We start from the raw sequence: 22,280 nt of genomic DNA, 5'->3' as shown, positions 1-22,280 counted from the left end.
GTGGTTTGAGAGCACGTAGGAGGGTACAACATCCCCGTTTGAATAGGGAACACCGGGTTCATCGACGGCAATGGGCTGAGGAGCACCGCAATTGGACACTTGAAGATTGGAGCCGATGTTTATTTACGGATGAGTCTAGATTTCGTTTGGTCAACTCCGATGGACGTTTTTTTGCTTGGAGGGAAAGAGGTCGAAGGTATGCAGAACAGTTTATGGTACCCACAACAGCTTTTGGCGGAGGTTCTATATGTGTATGGGGATGCATTTGTTTGAACCAACGCACAGAGTTGGTTGTTCTGCAGAACACCACCATGATCAGCCAGAGATATCACGATATGATTATTGAACCCATAATTGTTCCGTTTGCGGCTGCCGTGGGCGAGAATTTCATTTTAATTGACGATAATCGCCGTCCACACCGTAGTCGTCTGGTTAATGAAGCGCTAGAAACTCATGCTATTGTAGGATGGACTGGCCAGCTCGCTCTCCAGACATGAATTGCATCGAACATGTCTGGTCTGAGATGTCTAGACAATTGTCAACCTTAGAACAACCGATCAATAACCTGGAGGACCTTTCTAATGCTTTACGGGATATTTGGACGAATTTGCCCCAAAATTTTATAAATCGTTTGATCGAAAGTATGCCTCGTAGGGTAGAATGCTTGAGACGAGCTCGTGGGGGACCAACTAGGTACTAGCTTAACCGAAACTTCAGCCTTCTTGTGGTTTCATCATAAAATTTTTATGTTATTCAAACACAGAATTTTGAGTGTTCCTAATAAAGTCTTTTTTTCTCTCGAACTTTCCATTTTTTCATTCTTTTCTCAAGTGAACCATATTATCAACTGAAAATACTCTGATATCTGACTAAATTTATAATCTTGGAGCGAATATTTCAGAAATAAATTAAGAACAAGTAAGTGTCATGTCCATAAGAAAACTACGTTTGGTTTTTATAACTTTATTCGATATGCAACTCCTCAATCTCGACTACTACTATAAAATCTTTCCGAATACTGAACTTATAAACGCATGTGGAAACCTAGATGCTTAATCAAGCATGCGCACACAATATTACAATACAATATATTACAATCTCCCCCATTTAAATAAGTACAATTTGATTTAATCAGAAATTACAATTATATCTTAATCTAAGAATTCATATATTTTAATTTTTTAAATTTTATAATTTTTTATTTTTTTGTTTTTCTGTTATTTTTCAAAATTCACAAATACGATCAAAATCAATTTAACAATATGATTCCAATATAATAATTTACAATCATAAATTTTATTTTTATTTTTCATTATGTAATATAGAAACAATTAATTAATAGAGTTATTATTATACACTATATAATCAATTATCATTACTATACAATTAATATGCAATATAGAACTAATTACAATATACATATAAACAGAAATTCTGGATCTTAATTTCATTTATTTAAATTTTTCAAGCGTTCAGATCTCCTTATACTTATATCATCTTTCAAGTCTTTATTTATATCATTGTCATTATTTAAAAATTTCAACATTTGATTAACATGTCTTTTTATAATTCGTCCTCCATCACATAACAAGTTAAATGTAACTGGTGATAATTTTTCAACGATTTTTGCTTGTACTCGGTGCCTCTTATTATTGTTGTAAACATCTACTAAAACCACATCTCCCAACTTGAAATCAATTTTACTTATTTTATTTTTATCTGACATATTGAATTGTTTAAAAGATGTTTCACTAACTAAATTTTCTCTTAAAAGATGAAACCTCGTTTTAATCTCCCTTTTGAAAATAATATCTGATGGTGATTTTCCCGTCGAATGCTTCATTGTACGATAATCAAACAAAAATGAATTCACAGCAAAATTAAATGACTTACCCTCTCCTGTAATTTTCAAAACCTTATTTTTAAATGTACCCACAAAATTTTCTGCTGCTCCATTAGTTGCTGGGTGATAGGGTGGAGAATATGTGTGCCGTATACCTAACGATTTCAAAAATTCATTAAACTCTTCACTTGCAAATTGTGGACCATTGTCTGAGACTAAATGATCACATAATCCAAACCTCGAAAAAATAGAATCAAAAACTTCAATCAATTTACTAGCTGAGGTGTTATTTTTCATATTTATAGCTTCAGGCCATTTACTGTGTGCATCAACTATGACTAAAAACATATTTCCTTGAATAGGTCCTAAAAAATCAGTGTGTAACCTGGACCATGGGTTAGATGGAAATGGCCATTGAAAAGTACTGATTTTGTTATTTTGTTTTCTATTTTTCACACATAACTCACAACTATTTGCTAATTTTTCTATATCATCGTCCAAACCCGGCCACCAAAAAAACGAACGAGCTACTTGTTTCATTCTAACAATACCAAAATGAGACTGGTGAAGTGATTTCAATAAAGTTTTTCGCAATGCTTTTGGTATTATTAGTCTAGAACCTCGAACAAGACATTCATTCTCAATACTTAATTCTGTTTTCTTATCAAAATACATTTTCTCTTCCAAAGAAATATCATTTGAATTTTCTACCCATCCAAACATTAACTTTCTTTTCACATCACATAAAACCTTATCTTTTTTTGTTTCTTGCTTAATCAAATTTAAATCAATCAAATTACTTTCATTTTCAATAAAGTTTATAACATCTAATTCAGAATCAAACACAGCCATCTTATCTCGCACTGCTAACCTGGAAAGCGCATCACAATTACTGTTTTTAGATGATGAAATCAATTCAATCTTGTATTTGAAACCCGATAAAAAATATATCCATCTTAACAACCTATTCTGAATTGTAACATTCAATTTCTTCGAATTACCAAATATATACTTTAAAGGTTGATTATCAGTTTTAAGAATAATTTCATTACCAACAATATAATGATAAAATTTTCTAAACCCAAAAATTATAGCTGCTGCCTCTTTATCTAGAATAGATCGATGTAACTCATTATGAGGTATTAATTTAGAAGCAAAGGCAATTGGTCTCTCTGTACCGTCTGAAAATCTGTGAGACAAAATAGCTGACAACCCTGAGTAACTTGCGTCTGTAGCCAATACTAAAGTTATATCTTGCTGATATGGAACCAAAATTTTATCCGATGCTAATTCCTTCTTTACCCAATTAACTGCTTGATCACAATTAGAATTCCAATAAAATTTGCTCTCTTTCAAAACATCGTACAATACCTTTAGTTGATCAGCTCGCTTATACAAAAATGACTCGTAAAAATTTACTAACCCTAAAAATGCTTGAAGTTCTTTTTTAGTTTTTGGAGAAGGCATATTCACAATTGAATGAATTCTACTAGGAGATGGTGATAAACCCTTTTTGTCCAATTTGAATCCTAATATCTCTATTTCAGACCTGAAAAATTCACATTTTGATTCGTTTACTTTAAGTCCTGCTTCATTTAACTTATAAAATATTTTTTCTAAATTATCGAGATGCTCTGAATCATTCTTTCCCGTGCAATAAATATTATCTATGTAAATTTCAATATTCGGAATACCTTTCAAAATATCAGTAACAATATCTTGACATTCTGCTGGGCTGGAGGCTACACCCTCTGGCAATTTTTTGTACCTAAACAAACCTTTCTGTGTGATTATTGTCAATGGATCTCTACAATCTTCAGCAACTTCAAATTGCATAAATGCATGTTTTAAATCAATTTGGGACCATTTGGTTCCAACCTGTAACGTCTGAAACACTTTTTCTTTTAAGGGTAATGGATATCTTTTAACAATTATTTGAGGATTCACTGTTAATTTAAAATTTCCGCATAAACGAACTCCTTCCCCTTTCACCACAGGAACTACTGGAGTAGCCCATTCACTCACCTCAACTTGTTCCAAATTACCTATTCTTACCAGACGATCGATTTCTGCATCTACTTTGTCTTTCAAAGCGAAAGGGACATGATAAGGTTTACATTGAATTGGTTGATAATCTTTTTTGAAAGTTAGTTTAATAGATTTACCTTTATATTTACCTGGGCTGTTATCGAACAATTGGGGATATTTTGATTTAAAATGTGAAATAATACTGTTATGATCATTCAAGCAATTCAACGCAAACTGAGGTTTAAAAGTTATCGGCCACATACCTAAGGCTTGAAGCCATTGCCTTCCTATTAAATTTTTCCCGTTACCTGCCAAAACGTAAGCTTTCAAATTTGCTTCAACCCCTTCGAAATGCACCTCAAGATCAGTCAACATACCCATTACATTCAACTTTGTTCTGTCATAGCTGGACAATGAAATATCTGATTTGTGGATTTTCTTAGCTGCAAAATAATTAGCTACAGTTTTTTCTGAAAACACAGTCACATGTGAACCTGTATCAACTTCCAATTCTACCTGATTATTATCAATAATTAATTTCATACTATGAGGTTCTACCACAATATTGTTTACCTGAAATTCAGTAAAATTGTTTTGCTGCATATAATAAAAATCTAAATCAGAACTATCCAAATCTTCATTTTCTAATAAGTTGTCATTGACTAAATTAATTCCGTTTTGTTTTTTTAGACATGCTCTATCAATATGACCTTTTACATTACAATAATTACAAGTTTTCCACCTAAGTTTACAGTCTCTTGCGAAATGATTAAATCCACCACAACAATAACATTCATTATTATTACGCGTTTTTGAGGTTATATGTACCTGAGAATTGTTTGATACATTCGACCTACGGCTGCCGTTTCTGTCTTCTCGTCTGTAGCTGCTCCTGTTATCGTGTTGTCTTTGTCTATTGTCGCTGATGAGTTTCTGGCTCTGGTCTGTGGAAGTGGAAGCCGCGGCTGCGTTGTTTGGATGCGAAGATTTGAATTTTCCTTCTGCGTTTCCGCTTCCCCTTCCTCTGTATTGTTGATGATTGGAATATTTTGAACCAGCCTTATTCATGTAAAAAATTGTATCTTCAGACACAGCATATGCGGGCTTCATTGATAAGGAATTTTTTATAGCTGCTTCTCGATCCTCCGCTATCTTCACTGCACTTTGAAATGTTAGATTTTCTTGACGAAATAATTCCACTTTTGTTTCGTGATTTATAAGTCCAAATACAAATTGATCACGAAGAGCAATATCAAGGTCCTTGAAATTACAATAAAAAGATCTTTCTTTCAATTTTGTAAGGAATGCGTGTATTGATTCCGAAGGTAATTGTTTCGTGGCGTAGAATTTATTTCTTTCGGAAATTTCTGAAGGCTTTGGATGAAGATGAGAGTTCATGATATTAACTAAATCAGAGTAGGAAAGATCTTTGGCCTTTTTTGGTGAAGTTAAATTGCGAAACAACATGAAAGTCTCTTGACAAACCCTTGTTAACAGTTCTGCACTTTGTCTTTCCGGTGAAATACACTGACACTCGAAAATTAATTCTAGTCTTTCGACAAAAACTTCCCAATTGTCTTTGTTTAGGGTAAAACTTATTTTATTAAAGTCGAACATGTCGTACCTGTATAGTTCCTTCTTTGTGAAAGTTTCGTTTTTTCTACGAAGTTTTTTGACGAGCGTTTTTCGTAGGTTATCAACACTATCAGTTTCACTCACAGTAACGTTATACGTTTTTAGTTTTTCAATTAGTTCTTGTTTATTAAGTTCGTACACCCAGCTCACTCTCACTTCACTGGATGGACTTCTTCCTCTGGAACTAGGCTGAGAACTTGCAGCACCATCTGCGTCCGACATACTCTTTAAAATTCATAAGCCGGAATAAGCAATCCAACAATTTTTACCATAATCCTCGTCGCCAGATTATTGTCATGTCCATAAGAAAACTACGTTTGGTTTTTATAACTTTATTCGATATGCAACTCCTCAATCTCGACTACTACTATAAAATCTTTCCGAATACTGAACTTATAAACGCATGTGGAAACCTAGATGCTTAATCAAGCATGCGCACACAATATTACAATACAATATATTACAGTAAGTGATCCCTATCAATTGTTGAGCAGTGTAGTTTTGGTGTTTCACCTCCAGTCATATTGTGATAATTTCCATAGTAACATTCTTGTACGTTCGCCAAAAAAATAAAAGTCAAGCTCAGTGAAATGTCATTGAATTATCAAAATGCAGTGCTTTGGTTATAGTTATTGGAAATATTCGTTATATAATCGTAACGAATACCAACTCGAGCATAGACAATATCTTTATATTATACGAACCTCTTCACTCCACTCGATGTAGTTCGCAAAACATCACGAGAGGTGTTTCGCGAACTACGTCTCCTGAATCGGTGTATAATCGAATACTATGGGTATGCTCTTGTGATATTATACCTGAAAATTTGGTTTTTTGTGGAAGCACTGCTCTATAGATCTAAAATATTTTCAGCGTTGCAGTGTTGCCGCTTATATAAGAAATATCAACAAATTTGTTTTTATAGTCAAATAAACTTTATCCGACTTTTGCCTATACGCGTAGGATTTCTCCTCGCCGTCGGCTTCTCACTCCTCGCTAAGAGGAACATTCACTCAATCCCAGATATTTAAAATATCAGAAGGGCAGAGCTCGGTCGTGTCCGGTCGTTGTGGTCCCCTTGGTTCTCATCGAACTTCTGGTCCTCTCACACGTGATCCTTGGACCTGTCCTTCGCTTCCTAGGAATTTTCTCACCGTCCTTGCAGTACCTAAAAGGACAGCTTTTTGCATTATATTACATATATACTCACTAAGACCTAGTTGCTTGATATTTCTCTTGAGATTTTTGGGTACTATTCCTTTGTTGAGATGATAATTGGAATAGTTCTCGTTGATATCATTCTCCACTGGCGCTTTATCTGAAATTCGAGGTCCCTATATTTTGAAATTTTTTCGACCTCTTTTTGACGCATGTTGTTGTTATTAGGTATTGCTACGTCGATGAGTATTGCTGCCTTTTGAAATTTATCAACTAGTAGTATATCTGGTCTGTTGTGAGGGACTGTTTTATCAGTCAAAACTGTACGATCCCAGTACAGTTTATAGCGTTCGTTTTCCAGAATGGTTTCCGGTCGGTACTTGTAGTATGGCACTTTTTCAGAATGAATTAGTGTTAATTTGGTTGCCATTTCTTGGTGAAGTATCTTTCCTATTGCATCGTGTCTTTCTTTATATTCATTTCCTGCAAACATTTGACATCCTCCCGTGATATGTTGGATTGTCTCATTCGTTGGACACCCATAACGGCATCGATCGTCAGTAATAGTTCGATCCTTTATGATATGCTTGCAGTAATTTCTTGTTGAGATCACTTGATCTTGGATGGCTAAAAGAAATCCTTCCGTTTCTGGATACATCGCACCTGATGTGAGCCAATAGTTCGACGCTTCAATGTCGACATTATCCTGGTTCACCTCGTTGAAATGTCGTCCATGTAGGGGCTTTTCTCTCCATCTTTGCAGTTTTTCTTGGATTGTCTGGTGGTTGAATGACAATTGCTCCTTGTGCAGTTGTAAAGGTGTTGATTCGTCTGCTTCACACAGTACTTTGTAGATCTCTGACATGCCTGATTTGCCTTTGAAGTATGTTCGTAGGCATTCAATTTGCCCATGGGCAAGTTCCATGATGTCTAGCAGACCTCTGCCTCTTTTATTCCTCGGCAATGTCGTCCTCTCAATGCTACTTTTCGGATGGTGCTTGTGTGCTTTCGTCATCAAGGTTCTCATTTTGCGTTGCAGGTTTTCTATATCTGTTTTGGTCCATGGAATGATACCGAAAGAGTATGTAACAATTGAACATGCATATGTATTGATAGCTCTCGTCATGTTCTTGCTGTTGAGGTTTGTTTTTAAAATTTTGTTGATTCTCCTAATGAACTCAGTTGTTAAGTCTTCCTTCATTCTTTGATAGTTTATTCGTCGGTTTTGTTTCATTCCTAGGTATTTATATAGATCGTCCGATTTCATTGCTTCTATCTCCTGTCCATTGGAGAGAGCTATCGGTTCATCTTGGATTTTTCCACGCACTACGCTAATAGTACGACACTTGTCCAATCCGAATTTCATCCCCACGTCTTCCGAAAAATTTTCCACCAGTTTGACCATAATTTGCAAGTGGTTTTTGTTGCCTGTTATAAGTTTTAGGTCATCCATGTATAGCAAATGATTGAGTGCAATAGTATTTCTGTTTCCTTTGACATTGAAACCCTGTTCAGTAGCATTCAGTTGTTTAGAAAGGGGGTTCAGCGCCAAGCAGAACCATAAGGGACTCAACGAATCTACTTGAAAAATTCCCCTTTTTATTGGCATATCTTTAGTAGTTATGTTCGCCGTAGAGAGTTCGATATTCGTTCTCCAGCTGCACATTGCATACTTATTATTATTATTATCTCTAGCGGTTTTCGAGTAATTGATTGATACATTCAATAACAATAACAATAACAATAACAATATTTTATTGATTTCCCATATATACAAAGTAGAAAGGAAAACAGGTCATCCAAAAAAGAAAAACAAAAAAATTTTTCAAATATTGACTACATTATCCCTACTTGAACAATAAAATTCTTCAAAATGTATGGCTCAATATGTAAAAGAAAACAATAAAGAGACTTCCCGAAAGACCCATGACCATATAACCTTTGAATGTTCACTGGTAAACTGTTAAACAGTTTAATACCCATATATGCCGGTCCCTTTTAAATAAATAAATAATAAATAAATAATAACTTTATTTACCCAACAGGAAATTTCCCAGTAACAGGGTAACAAATTACATCAACTTAAAGAAAATACATGTGAATTCCCTAAAAAACTAAACGAAATGGCAAGTACTCCAAAAAATGATAGTTATAAAGAAGTAAAAAAAAAAAAAACTTTAAATAAACAATTACAATAGACTTATATTGACTTTGTTAGCACAATCACAAAGCCTATACACAGGTGCCCGCTGGAGTATGTTGGTCCGAGGCGTGGGTAGACTAAATGTTGGAGAACTCCTGGCTGCCATCCTCGGGACGTGAATGTTCACCCGAGAGAGAAGAAATGGGCAGTCAATCCTTCCACCTAAGAGTTTTTGGGCGAATCTCGCGCACTGCTGAACCTGCCGCTCAAATAAAGTTGAAAGCTTCAGCTCTTCCATTATGCCGGAAAGATCAACACCACGCTCTGGATATATGCCTGTCTTCCTATAAACGACGTATTTCAGGAACTTCCTCTGAACTCGCTCAATGGGAGTAAGATGCGTTGCATAAATTGGGAACCAAATCATGTTAGCATACTCCAACCTACTGAGAACAAGGGAAAAGTAGACATTTCTGAGAGCAGATAGATCGTCTAGCTCACGGAAGCTCCTGAACAGAAAACCCAAAGACCTACAGGCAGATGAACACAGATCCTCAACATGTGGAACAAAACTCAGCTCACTGTCAAACCAAACTCCCAGGTCACGAAAGTGATCTCCAGCCGCAATTAAATCACCACCAATGTGATAATCGAAAGCTAGTGGCTGCGTCTTCCTGGTGAAAGTAACTTTAAAACACTTCTTCAAATTTAAAATAAGTCCATTCCGCAAGCACCAACTTTGAACCAACTCTAAACTCGACTGAAGAAGTAATTGGTCATTAATTCCATGTATTCTCATGAACAGCTTCAGATCATCAGCACAGGCTAGAGCCTCACAATTGAGAGAGCATAAAAGGTCATCAATAAATATTATAAACAGCAATGGTCCGAGATTAGATCCCTGAGGAACGCCAAACTTGAGCTCATACTCAAAAGATCTGAATCCATTGTAGAAAACATAATTAGTTCTACCCTTCAAATAGGAACGAAGCAACCTCACAAAGTCAGGCGCAAAACCAAGTGATGCTAGCTTGTTCAAAAGCAAATTATGGTCAACGGTGTCAAAGGCGCGTGAGAAATCTTTTCAGTTAAAGACAAAGAAGGAACCGGAAAATTAAATGGATGTATTCTTCTAGTGTTATTAACATTTAAATGACTACAGAAATAATGCTGGTGATTATGCATGAACATCAATATCTTATAAATGTACAATCCATAGATAGTCAAAATGTTATTTTGCTTGAACCTACCACGACATGATTCCCTGAAACCTAGACGAAATATTACTCTCAAGGCCGATTTTTGCGTTCTCATAATCTGATGAGCTCCAGAACTGCTTCCCTAAAAAATGATGCCATAACTTAATTGTGAGTGAAACATAGCATAGTAAACCGTTTTTAATACATCAACATCAACTTGATCTCTAAGAATCCTTAATGCAAAAATGACCGATTTTAATTTCTTATTAACTTCTTCTACATGGCTATGATATTTCATGAAACTATCTATATGAACTCCCAGAAACTTAACACATTCACTGATTGATACTACAGTATTTCGGTAGGTTATACTTTTTGGGTAGTAGCGATTTGCTCTTTCAGTCTTGAAAATAATACATTGGGTCTTATCATTATTAATCACAAGCTGATTTTCAATACACCATTCATTTACTCTATTCATAGTATCCTCAAATTCTCTTATACCACTAAAAATGTTCAAAGCCGAGATGATGATGTCCGCATCATCCGCAAATAATAAGGACTTGATGGAATCAGAAAGAAAAATGTTAGGGAGGTCATTGATGAAAATAACAAAGAGCAATGGTCCCAAGATACTGCCCTGCGGCACGCCTAACTCGATAATTCTCTCTGAAGACAGGTGATCACGTTTTCCGTCAAACACAACGACTTTTTGTTTTCTGTTCTGAAGGTAGCTCTGAATTAATTTAAGTTGTTTGTCCCTTATGCCGTAAACACTCAACTTGTAGAGTAAAAGTTTATGATTTACACTATCAAAAGCTTTGGCCAAGTCAAGCACGATAGCTATGGGTACCTCTCCTTTCTCAAGTGATTCGAAAATCTTGCAAGTGAGTTCAAAAACAGACGTTTCGGTACTCTTTCCCTTCATAAAACCATGCTGGCAGCCCGCGAAAACATCAAATTTCCGAAAAAATTTCACGAATCTATTAGCTAAAACCTTCTCAAACACTTTTGCAAAAGAGGATAAGAGACTTATGGGCCTATAATTACCCAAATTATCCCTTGCACCTTTCTTGAAGAGAGGCTTCACTACAGCTACTTTAAGATCATCCGGAAATATTCCAGACTGAAAAGAAAGATTCATAATATGGCATAGTGGATCCATTATAAACACTAAACAGTGTTTGATAACACTCATAGGAACCTGATCATGTCCGCATGATCTCTTATTTTTCAACTGTTTCACGGCATGATAAATTTCCGACTTTTGAACCTCAAACATAAAACATGATTTTTCCCTACGTTCAAGTTCTCTGCTACAAGATCTTGGCAATTTCGAAACCAGGTTAGGTGCAGTTGTAACAAAATGTTCATTAAATTTCTCAACAAACTCTGAAACATCCCCAACAATCTGAAAACCGTTTTCACGCGATTTACCTGAAACATGACGGATTATATTCCAAGTTGTCTTGGATTTGTTATTGGATTCTGAAATTTTGTCGCCATAATACGCTTTTCTTACTTCACAAATCGCTCTATCATATTTAATTTTTGAATTTTTATATGCATTCCTGTAAGAAGAATCTATCCTAGACACGACCAGTAATATATCAAGATGATTTTTTAAATTTTCCACCTTCTTTTTTGGGCAAAACATAACTCCAATTAAATATTCATTACTCTTGAATATTACTATACTTGGAATTCTAGACAGCTGAATTCTGGATATGGATCACCAATATCCCGAATATCTTTTACGTGTAATAAAATACACCGCTAATTATACAGGGTTGTTTGAAATCACATGCTTCAGCGGGACATATTAAAATGATGAAAGGTGAGTTTTTTCAAATGAAATTTAATATGAGAAGAGAACAATAATAGTAATCATAACTAATAATAACATTAATAAGAGTACAATAATGTTCAACAAACATTAAATAATTAATAGTTTTGTGATTGAGATTTGGAAGATTTACGAGAAGAGCTACCTTCAGGTCGTCAGATTTATCGAAAAAAAATGAATTTTTTTTCGAACGATATAACATGTTCTTACACCTATAAATTGTAAGGTTTCCTAATAAAATCAAGTTTTCATTCCAAGGGCAATTTTTCTCTTGACTTAGTCCCTAAATGAATATTATTCGAAATGCTTTGCATTTTATGTCTTGCACTGGGGCTACTTTAATTCATATTTCTAGTACTATCTGATATTAAATAGAATTGAGTAATCTTATCCCTTTTGAATTGTATGCGTGGAAATAATTTCGGAAATTAACCATTTTAGGCACAGCATTTCTAGACAAAAAATGAAGACTATTCACTAGGCTATCTGACAGGCAAATATTCAGGGCATGCCATTTGAAAAAATTTACTTATTGATATTTTAAATGGTCATTCTTCAAAATTAGCAATGTCTTTCAAACCATCTTTAGAGTGATCCATAAATTTGCAGAAGACTAAAAACTTTTTGGGGTTTAAAAAAAAATAAATCGTACGTTCATTTAGAACGGTTTTCAAGATATGATCTTTAGTTCAAACAATTATTACCAAGAAATTTTTCGAAATAAGTGGCCTACGTTAAAAAGTATCACATCAGATAAATGATGACAAGTATAAGTATGACATCAAAATTGGGCGTTCCCATTCAAAATTAGAATCATTCTTCTCACCCAAAATTTACAGGAGTTATCAACCGATCAAGCACTTTTGACTCACCCTGTATGTAAAATATCAATTCTAAGCTTCTTTTTGGATTTCATGTTAATGGGGATCTCAGAAGCACTGATGAGAAGTCAGCTAATTACATCCGTAGAGTCCATTTATACAGGGTCTTTCACGAGGAACCTCACCCATATTTATACGGGAAACTACTGAACGTATTTTCATGAAATTCAGCACTTATAAGTATTTCACGATGCTGATGAAATCTAAAATATTTTCAAGGCATGAGCACCTCCGATTTTTCCGGAAATGACGTCAACTTCCGTTTTTCAAATTAGAACACCATTTTTTTATTGCAGAAATAGATTCCTTAGAAAATTTCAAGTTATTTTGATGTAACATTTTTCAGTTTTGGGTGGAAAATTCTCTCTGAGCGGGAAAATTCGAAAAAAAAATCGAAAATAGAGCTCCGCTGAAACAAGAATAACTTCGAGGTTTTTGGATGGAAAATTTTCATTTTTGGGATTTTTCAAGATGTAAGATTTATGTATCCACTTTAAAAATCGAAATCGCGATTCATGATACAGTGGGTGAAAAAATCGCTTTCAAAGTTAGGGATGACAAAATCGTGAAAAATCAATTTTTTCAAATTAGAACCCCATTTTTTTATGGCAGATATTGAATCTACGTTAAAAAATAATGTGAGTGTATACATCACACCCTTGCCCTAAAATGGATATTTTCTGAGTTATTCACAAAAAACTGTTTTTCGTCTTGAATTTTCAGCTATTTCTTTTCCCTTCACGCCAAAAAGATGAAATTTTCAGGAACTGTTATTTGAACCATGTTTTAGATTTTACTACCCTAATATGCAAGAGAAAAAAGTTACAGGTTGTTCCTAAATAGATGGCGAATTTTGATTCGAATTTGTATCGGAAACCTCTTTATTTCAACTAATCGGCCATCGGTTTTCTCTCCAGTGATAAATAAATAATTCCTTATGAACCATATGCAAAAACTTACCATGTTTTACATTCTTTTTTTTTAATGATAGATATCATTGATTACATCTGCCAAATTCCTCTTTATTCAGTAGCATTTTGTGTTTACTATTAATTTGGTGATAATTCGTATTAAGTTATAAAATCGATCACTATGCCTAATTTTACCAATGAAGATTATTTAAATCTCATTCGACTTCATGGAGAATGTAATAAAGTTGTAGATAGAACGATTCGACTGTTCATTGAGAGGTTTCCTGACCGACCCAGACCAACGGTTTGGTTTTTAAACGCTTTTGCAGATCTCTTCCTCCCGATGAAATAAGAAGAGCAACGCACGAAGCATTCCTGAGACGTATAAATAAATGTCTAGAAATTAACGGTCAAAACTTTGAGCATCTTCTCTAGTTATAACTGCGAGAGTTTGCCATAGTTCTCCTAATAGTAACTTGAAGTCGGTTTCAAGAAGGGGTGAAAAATCTACAGCATGGTTCAAATAACAGTTCCTGAAAATTTCATCTTTTTGGCGTGAAGGGAAAAGAAATAGCTGAAAATTCAAGACGAAAAACAGTTTTTTGTGAATAACTCAGAAAATATCCATTTTAGGGCGAGGGTGTGATACATACACTCACATTATTTTTTAACGTAGATTCAATATCTGCCATAAAAAAATGGGGTTCTAATTTGAAAAAATTGATTTTTCACGATTTTGTCATCCCTAACTTTGAAAGCGATTTCTTCACCCCCTTTATCATGAATCGCGATTTCGATTTTTAAAGTGGATACATCAATTTTACATCTTGAAAAATCCCAAAAATGAAAATTTTCCATCCAAAAACCTCGAAGTTATTCTTGTTTCAGCGGAGCTCTATTTTCGATTTTTTTTTCGAATTTTCCCGCTCAGAGAGAATTTTTCAACCAAAACTGAAAAATGTTACATCAAAATAACTTGAAATTTTCTAAGGAATCTATTTCTGCAATAAAAAAATGGTGTTCTAGTTTGAAAAACGGAAGTTGACGTCATTTCCGGAAAAACCGGAGGTGCTCATGTCTTGAAAATATTTTAGATTTCATCAGCATCGTGAAATACTTATAAGTGCTGAATTTCATGAAAATACGTTCAGTAGTTTCCCGTATAAATATGGGTGAGGTTCCTCGTGAAAGACCCTGTATACCTACTTGAAGTTATGTGCTCTCCAAGGGTGAAATTGGCGCACGAATAAAGGGGCCCTCAAGAGCTCCCGAATTCACGATTTCCTGATTCTTTCTAGATATTCTGGTTTTCACGTACAAACACATTGCGAATACAAACAAGGCCTTTTGCTTGTATTCGCAATACCCAACAAAAATTTTCCAACTGTGTGCAAGTTATCAGTTTTCAGGATGTCGAGAGAAAGAGCAAAAGTTCCCTTTCAAGCTCTGAAACCGTCTGACCTAGTTTTATTTCAACGGGGTCAAGGCATCGACTTGAGCGGAGGGGAGAAACCTCTGTACCCGAAATTCACATTCCCTCGCATTGTTATGAAAGGAAAGACGACAACCTTACTGGATTTGGAGGACGTAGCAGGAATTTTGATGAATGTTGAGGAGCAATATGGAAGATGCGTCTTCATAGAATAGTTCGTCATCTTTCTTATGTCGTAGGTATATAAATACGACCCTCATATTTTAAAGGAAGAAATTAATAAACATAGGTACAAACAATTATTTTATCCGCGAATAACAAAGTATTCGCCATTTAGCTATATTATTCAGTTTTAGAATTTCAAACAGTAAATTACTTCTTCATGAACGTTGCTCTGTACTTCTTTTGATATTTAGAGGGGTTTATACCATGCGGCATTCTCGTGATCTTCCAAAGTTTAACTACTCCTCTCCTCTTAGCGTTTTTGAGATCACACCACTTTTCAGGATGAGTGAAGCAAACTCAAACGTTCCTCTGATTTATCGCACTTTCCTACCATATGCAAGAATTCAAAATACGTTTTCACATCTTTATTTTTAATTTTATGTTTTTTCTAGTCTTTATATTGTGTGAATTTCATTTTAAAATATACTTCATGTTGAGATTTCTTTGATGTACGATTGTTGTGGTTTTTTTTTTGTTTTGTGGTTGTTTTTTGTTCCTCTAATGAGGTGGTATCAATTTTAGTTATTTTTTTGATCTTTTGTAGCCCTGATGAAGAATCAATGGAGATTCGAAACTCTGTTAAATTCAATAAAGGTTTTTTATTCTTTTTTGCTGTTCACCGGTCCTCAAGCTGTGATTACCTACTTTGTTGATTGATTACAAGGACGAGAATTGAATATCAATAGTGAAATCCCGAATGGAAACCTTATATAAATCGATAGTCTCTAGCGTAAAATATTATTTATACTTATTTTTGAACTGACCAATCTGAATTTTTCAAAATCCAATTTTCAATACATTGGATCTGGAAAAATTAGTTTATTCATTTATTACATCAGATTTTCCTTTATAAAATGATACAAAGTACTTACTTCAATCGGATTGGTTATTTAATTTCTCACTCTTTGGTGCTAGTTTATTCAATTACAAGAAATGATTGCTTTTGAATGGCATCCTCCATTATTTATATATTACTTGCAATTGTTTACCGATCTTTGAAAAATTACTGGTACAATAGGTAGTTTGATTTTTGTGCCTTTCTCAGTAGAAGATTTCAAAATAAAAACAAAATATTCCAGAGGAGTATTGTTTGCTTTTGAGCTGGTTCAGTCCTGTGCCTATATTGGAGACAGCAAAACTGTTGCCATACACTTGAACTTAGTCTTAGTAATTAAAATTCGAGTGAGTATTTTACTATACAAAATAAATTTCAATCAAATCGGATGTGTCGTTACGGTTATATAAGCTATTTCTTTTCGATACTTGGCTTGAATTTCTATAGTTCTGGTAATATTATAACCATGAGAATTCATCCCATTGAAACTGTTCAAATACTACACCAAAAACATGTAGACCAGGGCTTAGATTTTTCAATTTTTGCTCTCGGGTTTAATGAAACACCATGTACAGTGCATCCCACTTTGGGTGAGACAGCCAGGTTTCTCGCTTGTTATTTATGATAGAGCCTTGCGGTTTTCACGTTCCTGTCCTACTTTTTCGTAAAACTCAAGTTGGTCTAATCAGGTTTTTCATAACTGTTTCCGTTCAAGAGATACAGGGTGATTTTGGAAATTGAGACTTTTCGGACACCTCCTTTATCTCCGAAGTTATAAGAATTAATGCTGAGGTAAAAACTACGTCTGAATCAGAATTCTGCGTAGAATCCAGTGGCGTACTCAAATTTTTTTTTCGGGGTATCGTTTTGAAGATTCAACACAAACCTATATTTTTTTTAATGGGATACCCTATATATCATTACTTCGTTGAATTCGTTATTTTTTTCCTTCAAAATGATGTATGATACTTTGTTCAGAAATGTTGAAAAAACACTAAAACATAAAATAATGATGATTTTTTTGTTAATGGGCAATGGATTTCTGAAATAAAAAAAGAATCAATTGGATAATTTCCATTTGTGATTTTTATGCATAGTAGAGTAAGCAAACAAAGATAATACACTCATCACTAACATGAAAAACAAAACGTAGGTACCTACCTAATAGCAACAAATAAAAAATACAAAAATTCATAAACATTGTATAATATCTTACAGATTGAACTTTTCAAATTGCTGTCCATTTTATCTAATACATATAATATACTACAGTAAAAGACACAACAGTCTCGAAGAACTTCATGAATCAACAGAGGCAGTTTTTCAGGATTTACAAAGCCGCTCTTTTATAATATTAAATGCACTCAGGCGTATTGAAAAGTTTTGTCAATTATGTATTAGGGGAAAATGGACAGCAATTTGAACAGTTTAATCTGTAAGATATTAGAAATTTTTGTATTATTTATTTGTTGCTATTAGGTAGGTACCTACGTTTTGTTTTTCATGTTAGTGATGAATGTATTATCTTTGTTTGCTTATTCGACTATGAATAAAAATCACAAATGAAAATTATCCAATTGATTCTTCTTTTATATGGGAAATCCATTACCTATTTACAAGAGAATCATCCTTATTTGATGTTTTAGTGTTTTTTTAACATTTCTGAACATCCTACCTATATATTATAGTATCATACATCATTTTGAAGGAAAAAAAATAACGAATTCAACGAAGTAATAATATACAGGATGTTCCATTAAAAAAAATATAAGTTTGTGTTGAATCTTCAAAACCAAACCCCGAAAAAAAAATTGAGTACGCCACTGGATTCTACGCAGAATTCTGATTCAGACGTAGTTTTACCTCAGCATTATTTCTAATAACTTCGAAGATAAAGGAGGGGTCCCAAAAGTATCAATTTCCAAAATCGCCCTGTATCTCTTGAACGAAAACAGTTATGCAAAATCTGATTAGACCATTTTGAGTTACACATTGTAGATGAAATTTCATCAGTCGTCAATATCATCTGATTCTTCATAGATTTGTCGTTCGAATAGTGTTTTCCACTAGAAAGGCTCACAAACCGTTCATTTTTAAGGTCCATTACTGCTTTGAACATTATAATGGAACCTTCCTGAAAGCGAAATAATCTATGACGAGTAATTGAAACGGTATTTTTTATTTTTAAAATTCGTACTCTCGATATATTTCTTCACTCTCTCATCAATTGAAGACCCACTGAAAGGGAAATCAAATTATGTGCTGGTAAGAAAATACAGTTTATTTCTGGAAAAACGGGATATGTCGAACTATTGAAAAAAAATAAAAAAAATAGCGCTATTGGTGTTTTTGACTTCGCTTAGTCGACAACAGGTCGGGAGAAACCGTTACATTCATATTTTATCAAAAATGATTGTCAATTTGTTGCAATTTCATAAAGTATGATATCGACTTTTCCACTTACTGAACACTTTGTAATCAGCACTATATTCATTGCGTTCCAATTCAAAGGAAAAAGGAAATTTCAAATATCAATTTTCCTTCCTTGAAAATCGAGGTTCATTCGGTGGCCAAGCGGAAAGGTAATCGAAATCGATTTTCCATAAAGCGCCACCAATTGAAGCTGTGGAAAGCTAGCCGAATTTTGCTCCCACGCGTTAGCACCGTATTGGTTTATACTTGAATGTGGCGCAATTCTAGTTTATTGCTCAACACTGATGGAATTAACTTTAAATTGGAACTACTAATTTGGCACTATATGTACATATTTATCATCTCAGGAAGCACGCATCTACACATCCACTAGTTTGTTTCATTGAAATGAGAAATTCTAATATGATTATAATACCAATTTTCGCGAAGTGCATCCTAATAAAAGTTCAATAATTTGAATGAAAATCAAAAGACAACAATTTATCAGGGCCGTCGCTAGCCAAACTGCCGCCCTAGGCAGAGACCCAATTTGCTGCTTTAACAAAAGCTAACTCTGCAGAATGCAAAAAATTAATATTGAATTATCGGGCTCCAGTGCCCGCTCTAGCAAAAAATACAAGTTAGCACCCTTGTAGGTTTTGTAGGTACTAAGCAAAAAAACGGGAAAGGGGTTGTGTTGGTTAATTTGTATTTATAGATTCAGTTTGGAAAATTCCACACTTTTTCAATGAAAAGTATTTAAGGAAAGAAAAAATGTATTTTAAGTTCAATTATGTTCTATGGATTCAAATTTAAATCGAAGAGAGGATTTAGGAATCGTGGAATAAAATAAACAATAAACGTGCTCAACTGAATTCTTATGAATAAAGGATGAAATTGAATTCAGGTTTCAGATTTTTCTGCTGTGTTTTGACTTCATAAAACGGTCGAACATTCCGTTTTTTCTTTCTTTGATATGATTAAATAAAACAACGGGATGATGTGGATGGACCATTATTTTTAATTCGAATAGATGTTCAAGATTAGTGAATTTGATACAAACAATCATTTGTAAAATTAAAAAAAAATATTCAATTCATGCTTCCAGGAATCAATCCGGACAAAATAGATAATGCCGCCCTCCATTTTTTGCCACCTCTCTAGAGCGGGTCCTGCGGTTTCAGGTTTTTCTGTTCAGTTTTGACTCTATAAAAAGTTTGAACATTTGGTTTTTTTCTTTAAGATTATCGAGTAAAACGTTGTAAAACGAATGAACCATTATTTCATATTCGAATGTGCCACGCCAACCCTAGTTAATTGTTAATTTGATATAAAAATGAAAAATATTATAATGTAATAGAATGTGGTATGAAATAATAAAATTTCTTATATTTCTTAAGAAGGCTGAGTTGGAAATTGTGAAATGAAATCGTTTCTCGTATATTTTGCATTCCATTCTGGGGAATCAACATTCTCATCGAAGAGTTGAAAAGAAAAAAAATCCAGAAACCGCCCCAAGAGGCAATAAAATTCAGCAACGTTTAGCGAAGCCAAAGCCGACAAGCCTGATGAGTGCATGTGTTTTTTTAGCGTCAATAACTCGTAAACAGCACTATGAGGTGATTACGCGACATCTGGATATTTATGAGTACCTACAGGGTGTTCTGATTTGTTTCCGACAAACTGAAATGGGTGATAGATCACATCATTTTAAGCAAAAAAGTTCCTATGAACATGGGTCCGGAAATGCTTCGTTTCCGAGATACAGGGTGTTAAAGTTGAAAAAATAATTCGCGTTTTCTTTAATATGTTTTGACTGCTCCGAAATCCTTTCATGAAATTATTCCTATTCAAATATTAAATTTGAATTCATTTTGAAAATTTCTAAGGCGAAATGCATGCGGATTTTCTATTGCCCACTAATAAGTAGAAGTGGTATGCTATGTAATTGTTGTTTTTAAGTGTTCTGAATATTCTGTTTCCTGAAATATTGCGTTGTTGGGATGCTTTACGAATACTGAGTTTTATTTTCTTCGAAGGTCTGTAAAATCCTATTTCTCTGTAGATGATTTCTTCTTTGTATGCTTCGTTCGGGCCTTTGGTAACCAATACCATTTTCCTGTATTTGTTGATGAGCTATTAACTTAGTTAACTATAATTATAATTAATGACATCTGAACTTAACACACTTTAAATCTGTCATTGTGTATAGCCATTTTAAATCTATTGCCGCAACAATTCTTGAATGTAAAACAATCAATCATTCGAAGATGTCATTTGTGCATTCAACAGAACAGTGGACATTTCGAACACCTTCTTTAAAAATTATTTTGTTATTTTGTTTTGTTCTAAATTGTTACTTCTAAAAAATATTTGATTTAAAATTATTACAAATTTGTTTCTACATGTTTTAGAGATTACAAAAATATGGATTTGGCTTTAACTGCGTTTTTCTCTGAAACGGTTCCCTAGCAATTTAAATGAGTTATACCTTTTTTAACTAGAAAAGTCAAGGAAATCGATTTTTTTAGTTCAGAATGACGTACAGGGTAGCACAGAAAAGTTGCTACGGCTTAAAGGGGACGAAATGATTGCCAGTGGCGCCCTCTAGAGAATACAACCAAATCGACCACAAATTTGAATTTCTCACTTCAAAAAACCCTATGTACCAACTTTCATGCAATTATTTGGAATCAGTCGAAAGATATTCAAGAAAACGCGAATTATTTTTTCAACTTTAACACCCTGTATCTCGGAAACGAAGCATTTCCGGACCCATGTTCATAGGAACTTTTTTGCTTAAAATGATGTGATCTATCACCCGTTTCAGTTTGTCGGAAACAAATCAGAACACCCTGTATAATGCCTAACGCGACACCTTCTATGGTGTCTGAAGTTAATTGAATTTGTCGATATTACTTCCTGTTGTTTTTGACTGCATTAAATCTCATTCGGTACTTTGAATTTCTACATATGTGATTTTGTTGATCAAGCTTGAAATACCGCTCTACCCCCCTAGCGACGGCCCTGAAATAAATACAAATTTCATCGTTCCACAAAAATTATCTGATACTATTTCAAAAACAATCCCCAAACATCGACTGATATAAAATACAAATCAGCAATATGATCCAATGCTGAAATATTGTACGTTTATCGAAGCTATTCGCATTGGGATTCCAAATTCTGAAAACAAAAGCTTTCGGAACACATATATTCCGCAAGTTCCCAATTTTGTGGGCGGCCATTTATGTGGAAACTGGCGTGGGTTTGGAGAACTGATAAGAAACAATGCCTGAAAGCTTTGAATGGAAACTGCTCAAAAATTGATTCCCCGAAAAAGCTATCAATAAGATTTATAGATTACCTACCCACTGCATTCGTGTTACTCTTACAGTAGGGAATTGTACATGCCGCAGCCATTACTTTTGAAGGAAAATTCAATATAATTCGATTAATGTTCATACGAGTGTTCATATAATCATTGTTTTTTTTATGAATCTTTCTCAAGGGAATGCTCAGCATTTCAAAATCAATTAAGTTCCTAACAAATTGGTATGTTGCGTCATATAATAAAATCAAATTAATTTAGGTTTTCCACATTGAAGGCCGTTTCTAAAATACTGAAATAGTATTTTCATTATCTTATTTCTCGAATTTAATTCAATAAAATTTATTTAAATTGAGGGTTAATCTTTACTTTAACGCCCCCTCCCCAATTTTGATAATATT

At 34.1% G+C, this 22,280-nt stretch overlaps 2 protein-coding genes across 4 annotated transcripts in view; one reads left to right on the top strand and one right to left on the bottom strand.

Moving 5' to 3' along the window:
• The window catches only part of LOC123679011, a 293,836-nt gene that overhangs the window by 46,439 nt on the left and 225,117 nt on the right, over positions 1–22,280 (top strand). The window lies entirely within an intron of this gene.
• Positions 1,144–4,224, bottom strand: LOC123679013 (uncharacterized protein K02A2.6-like). Of its 2 annotated transcripts, none has more exons than XM_045616325.1 (2): positions 3,538–4,224; positions 1,144–3,392 (listed from the first exon to the last, which is right to left on the bottom strand). In XM_045616325.1, the coding sequence occupies exon 2, from the start codon at positions 3,308–3,310 to the stop codon at positions 1,448–1,450; it is 1,863 nt and encodes a 620-aa protein (XP_045472281.1). In that variant the 5' UTR covers positions 3,311–3,392; positions 3,538–4,224; the 3' UTR covers positions 1,144–1,447. The 2 variants fall into 2 exon arrangements, with proteins under 2 accessions (XP_045472281.1, XP_045472282.1); XM_045616326.1 differs by having other exon boundaries at positions 1,203–3,392.

The sequence above is a fragment of the Harmonia axyridis genome, chromosome 4 (assembly GCF_914767665.1).
Source record: "Harmonia axyridis chromosome 4, icHarAxyr1.1, whole genome shotgun sequence".
In the NCBI taxonomy this organism is placed as follows: domain Eukaryota; kingdom Metazoa; phylum Arthropoda; class Insecta; order Coleoptera; family Coccinellidae; genus Harmonia; species Harmonia axyridis.
Note: the sequence above shows the minus strand (reverse complement) of the source record. Positions and strands in the feature narration are given on the sequence as shown.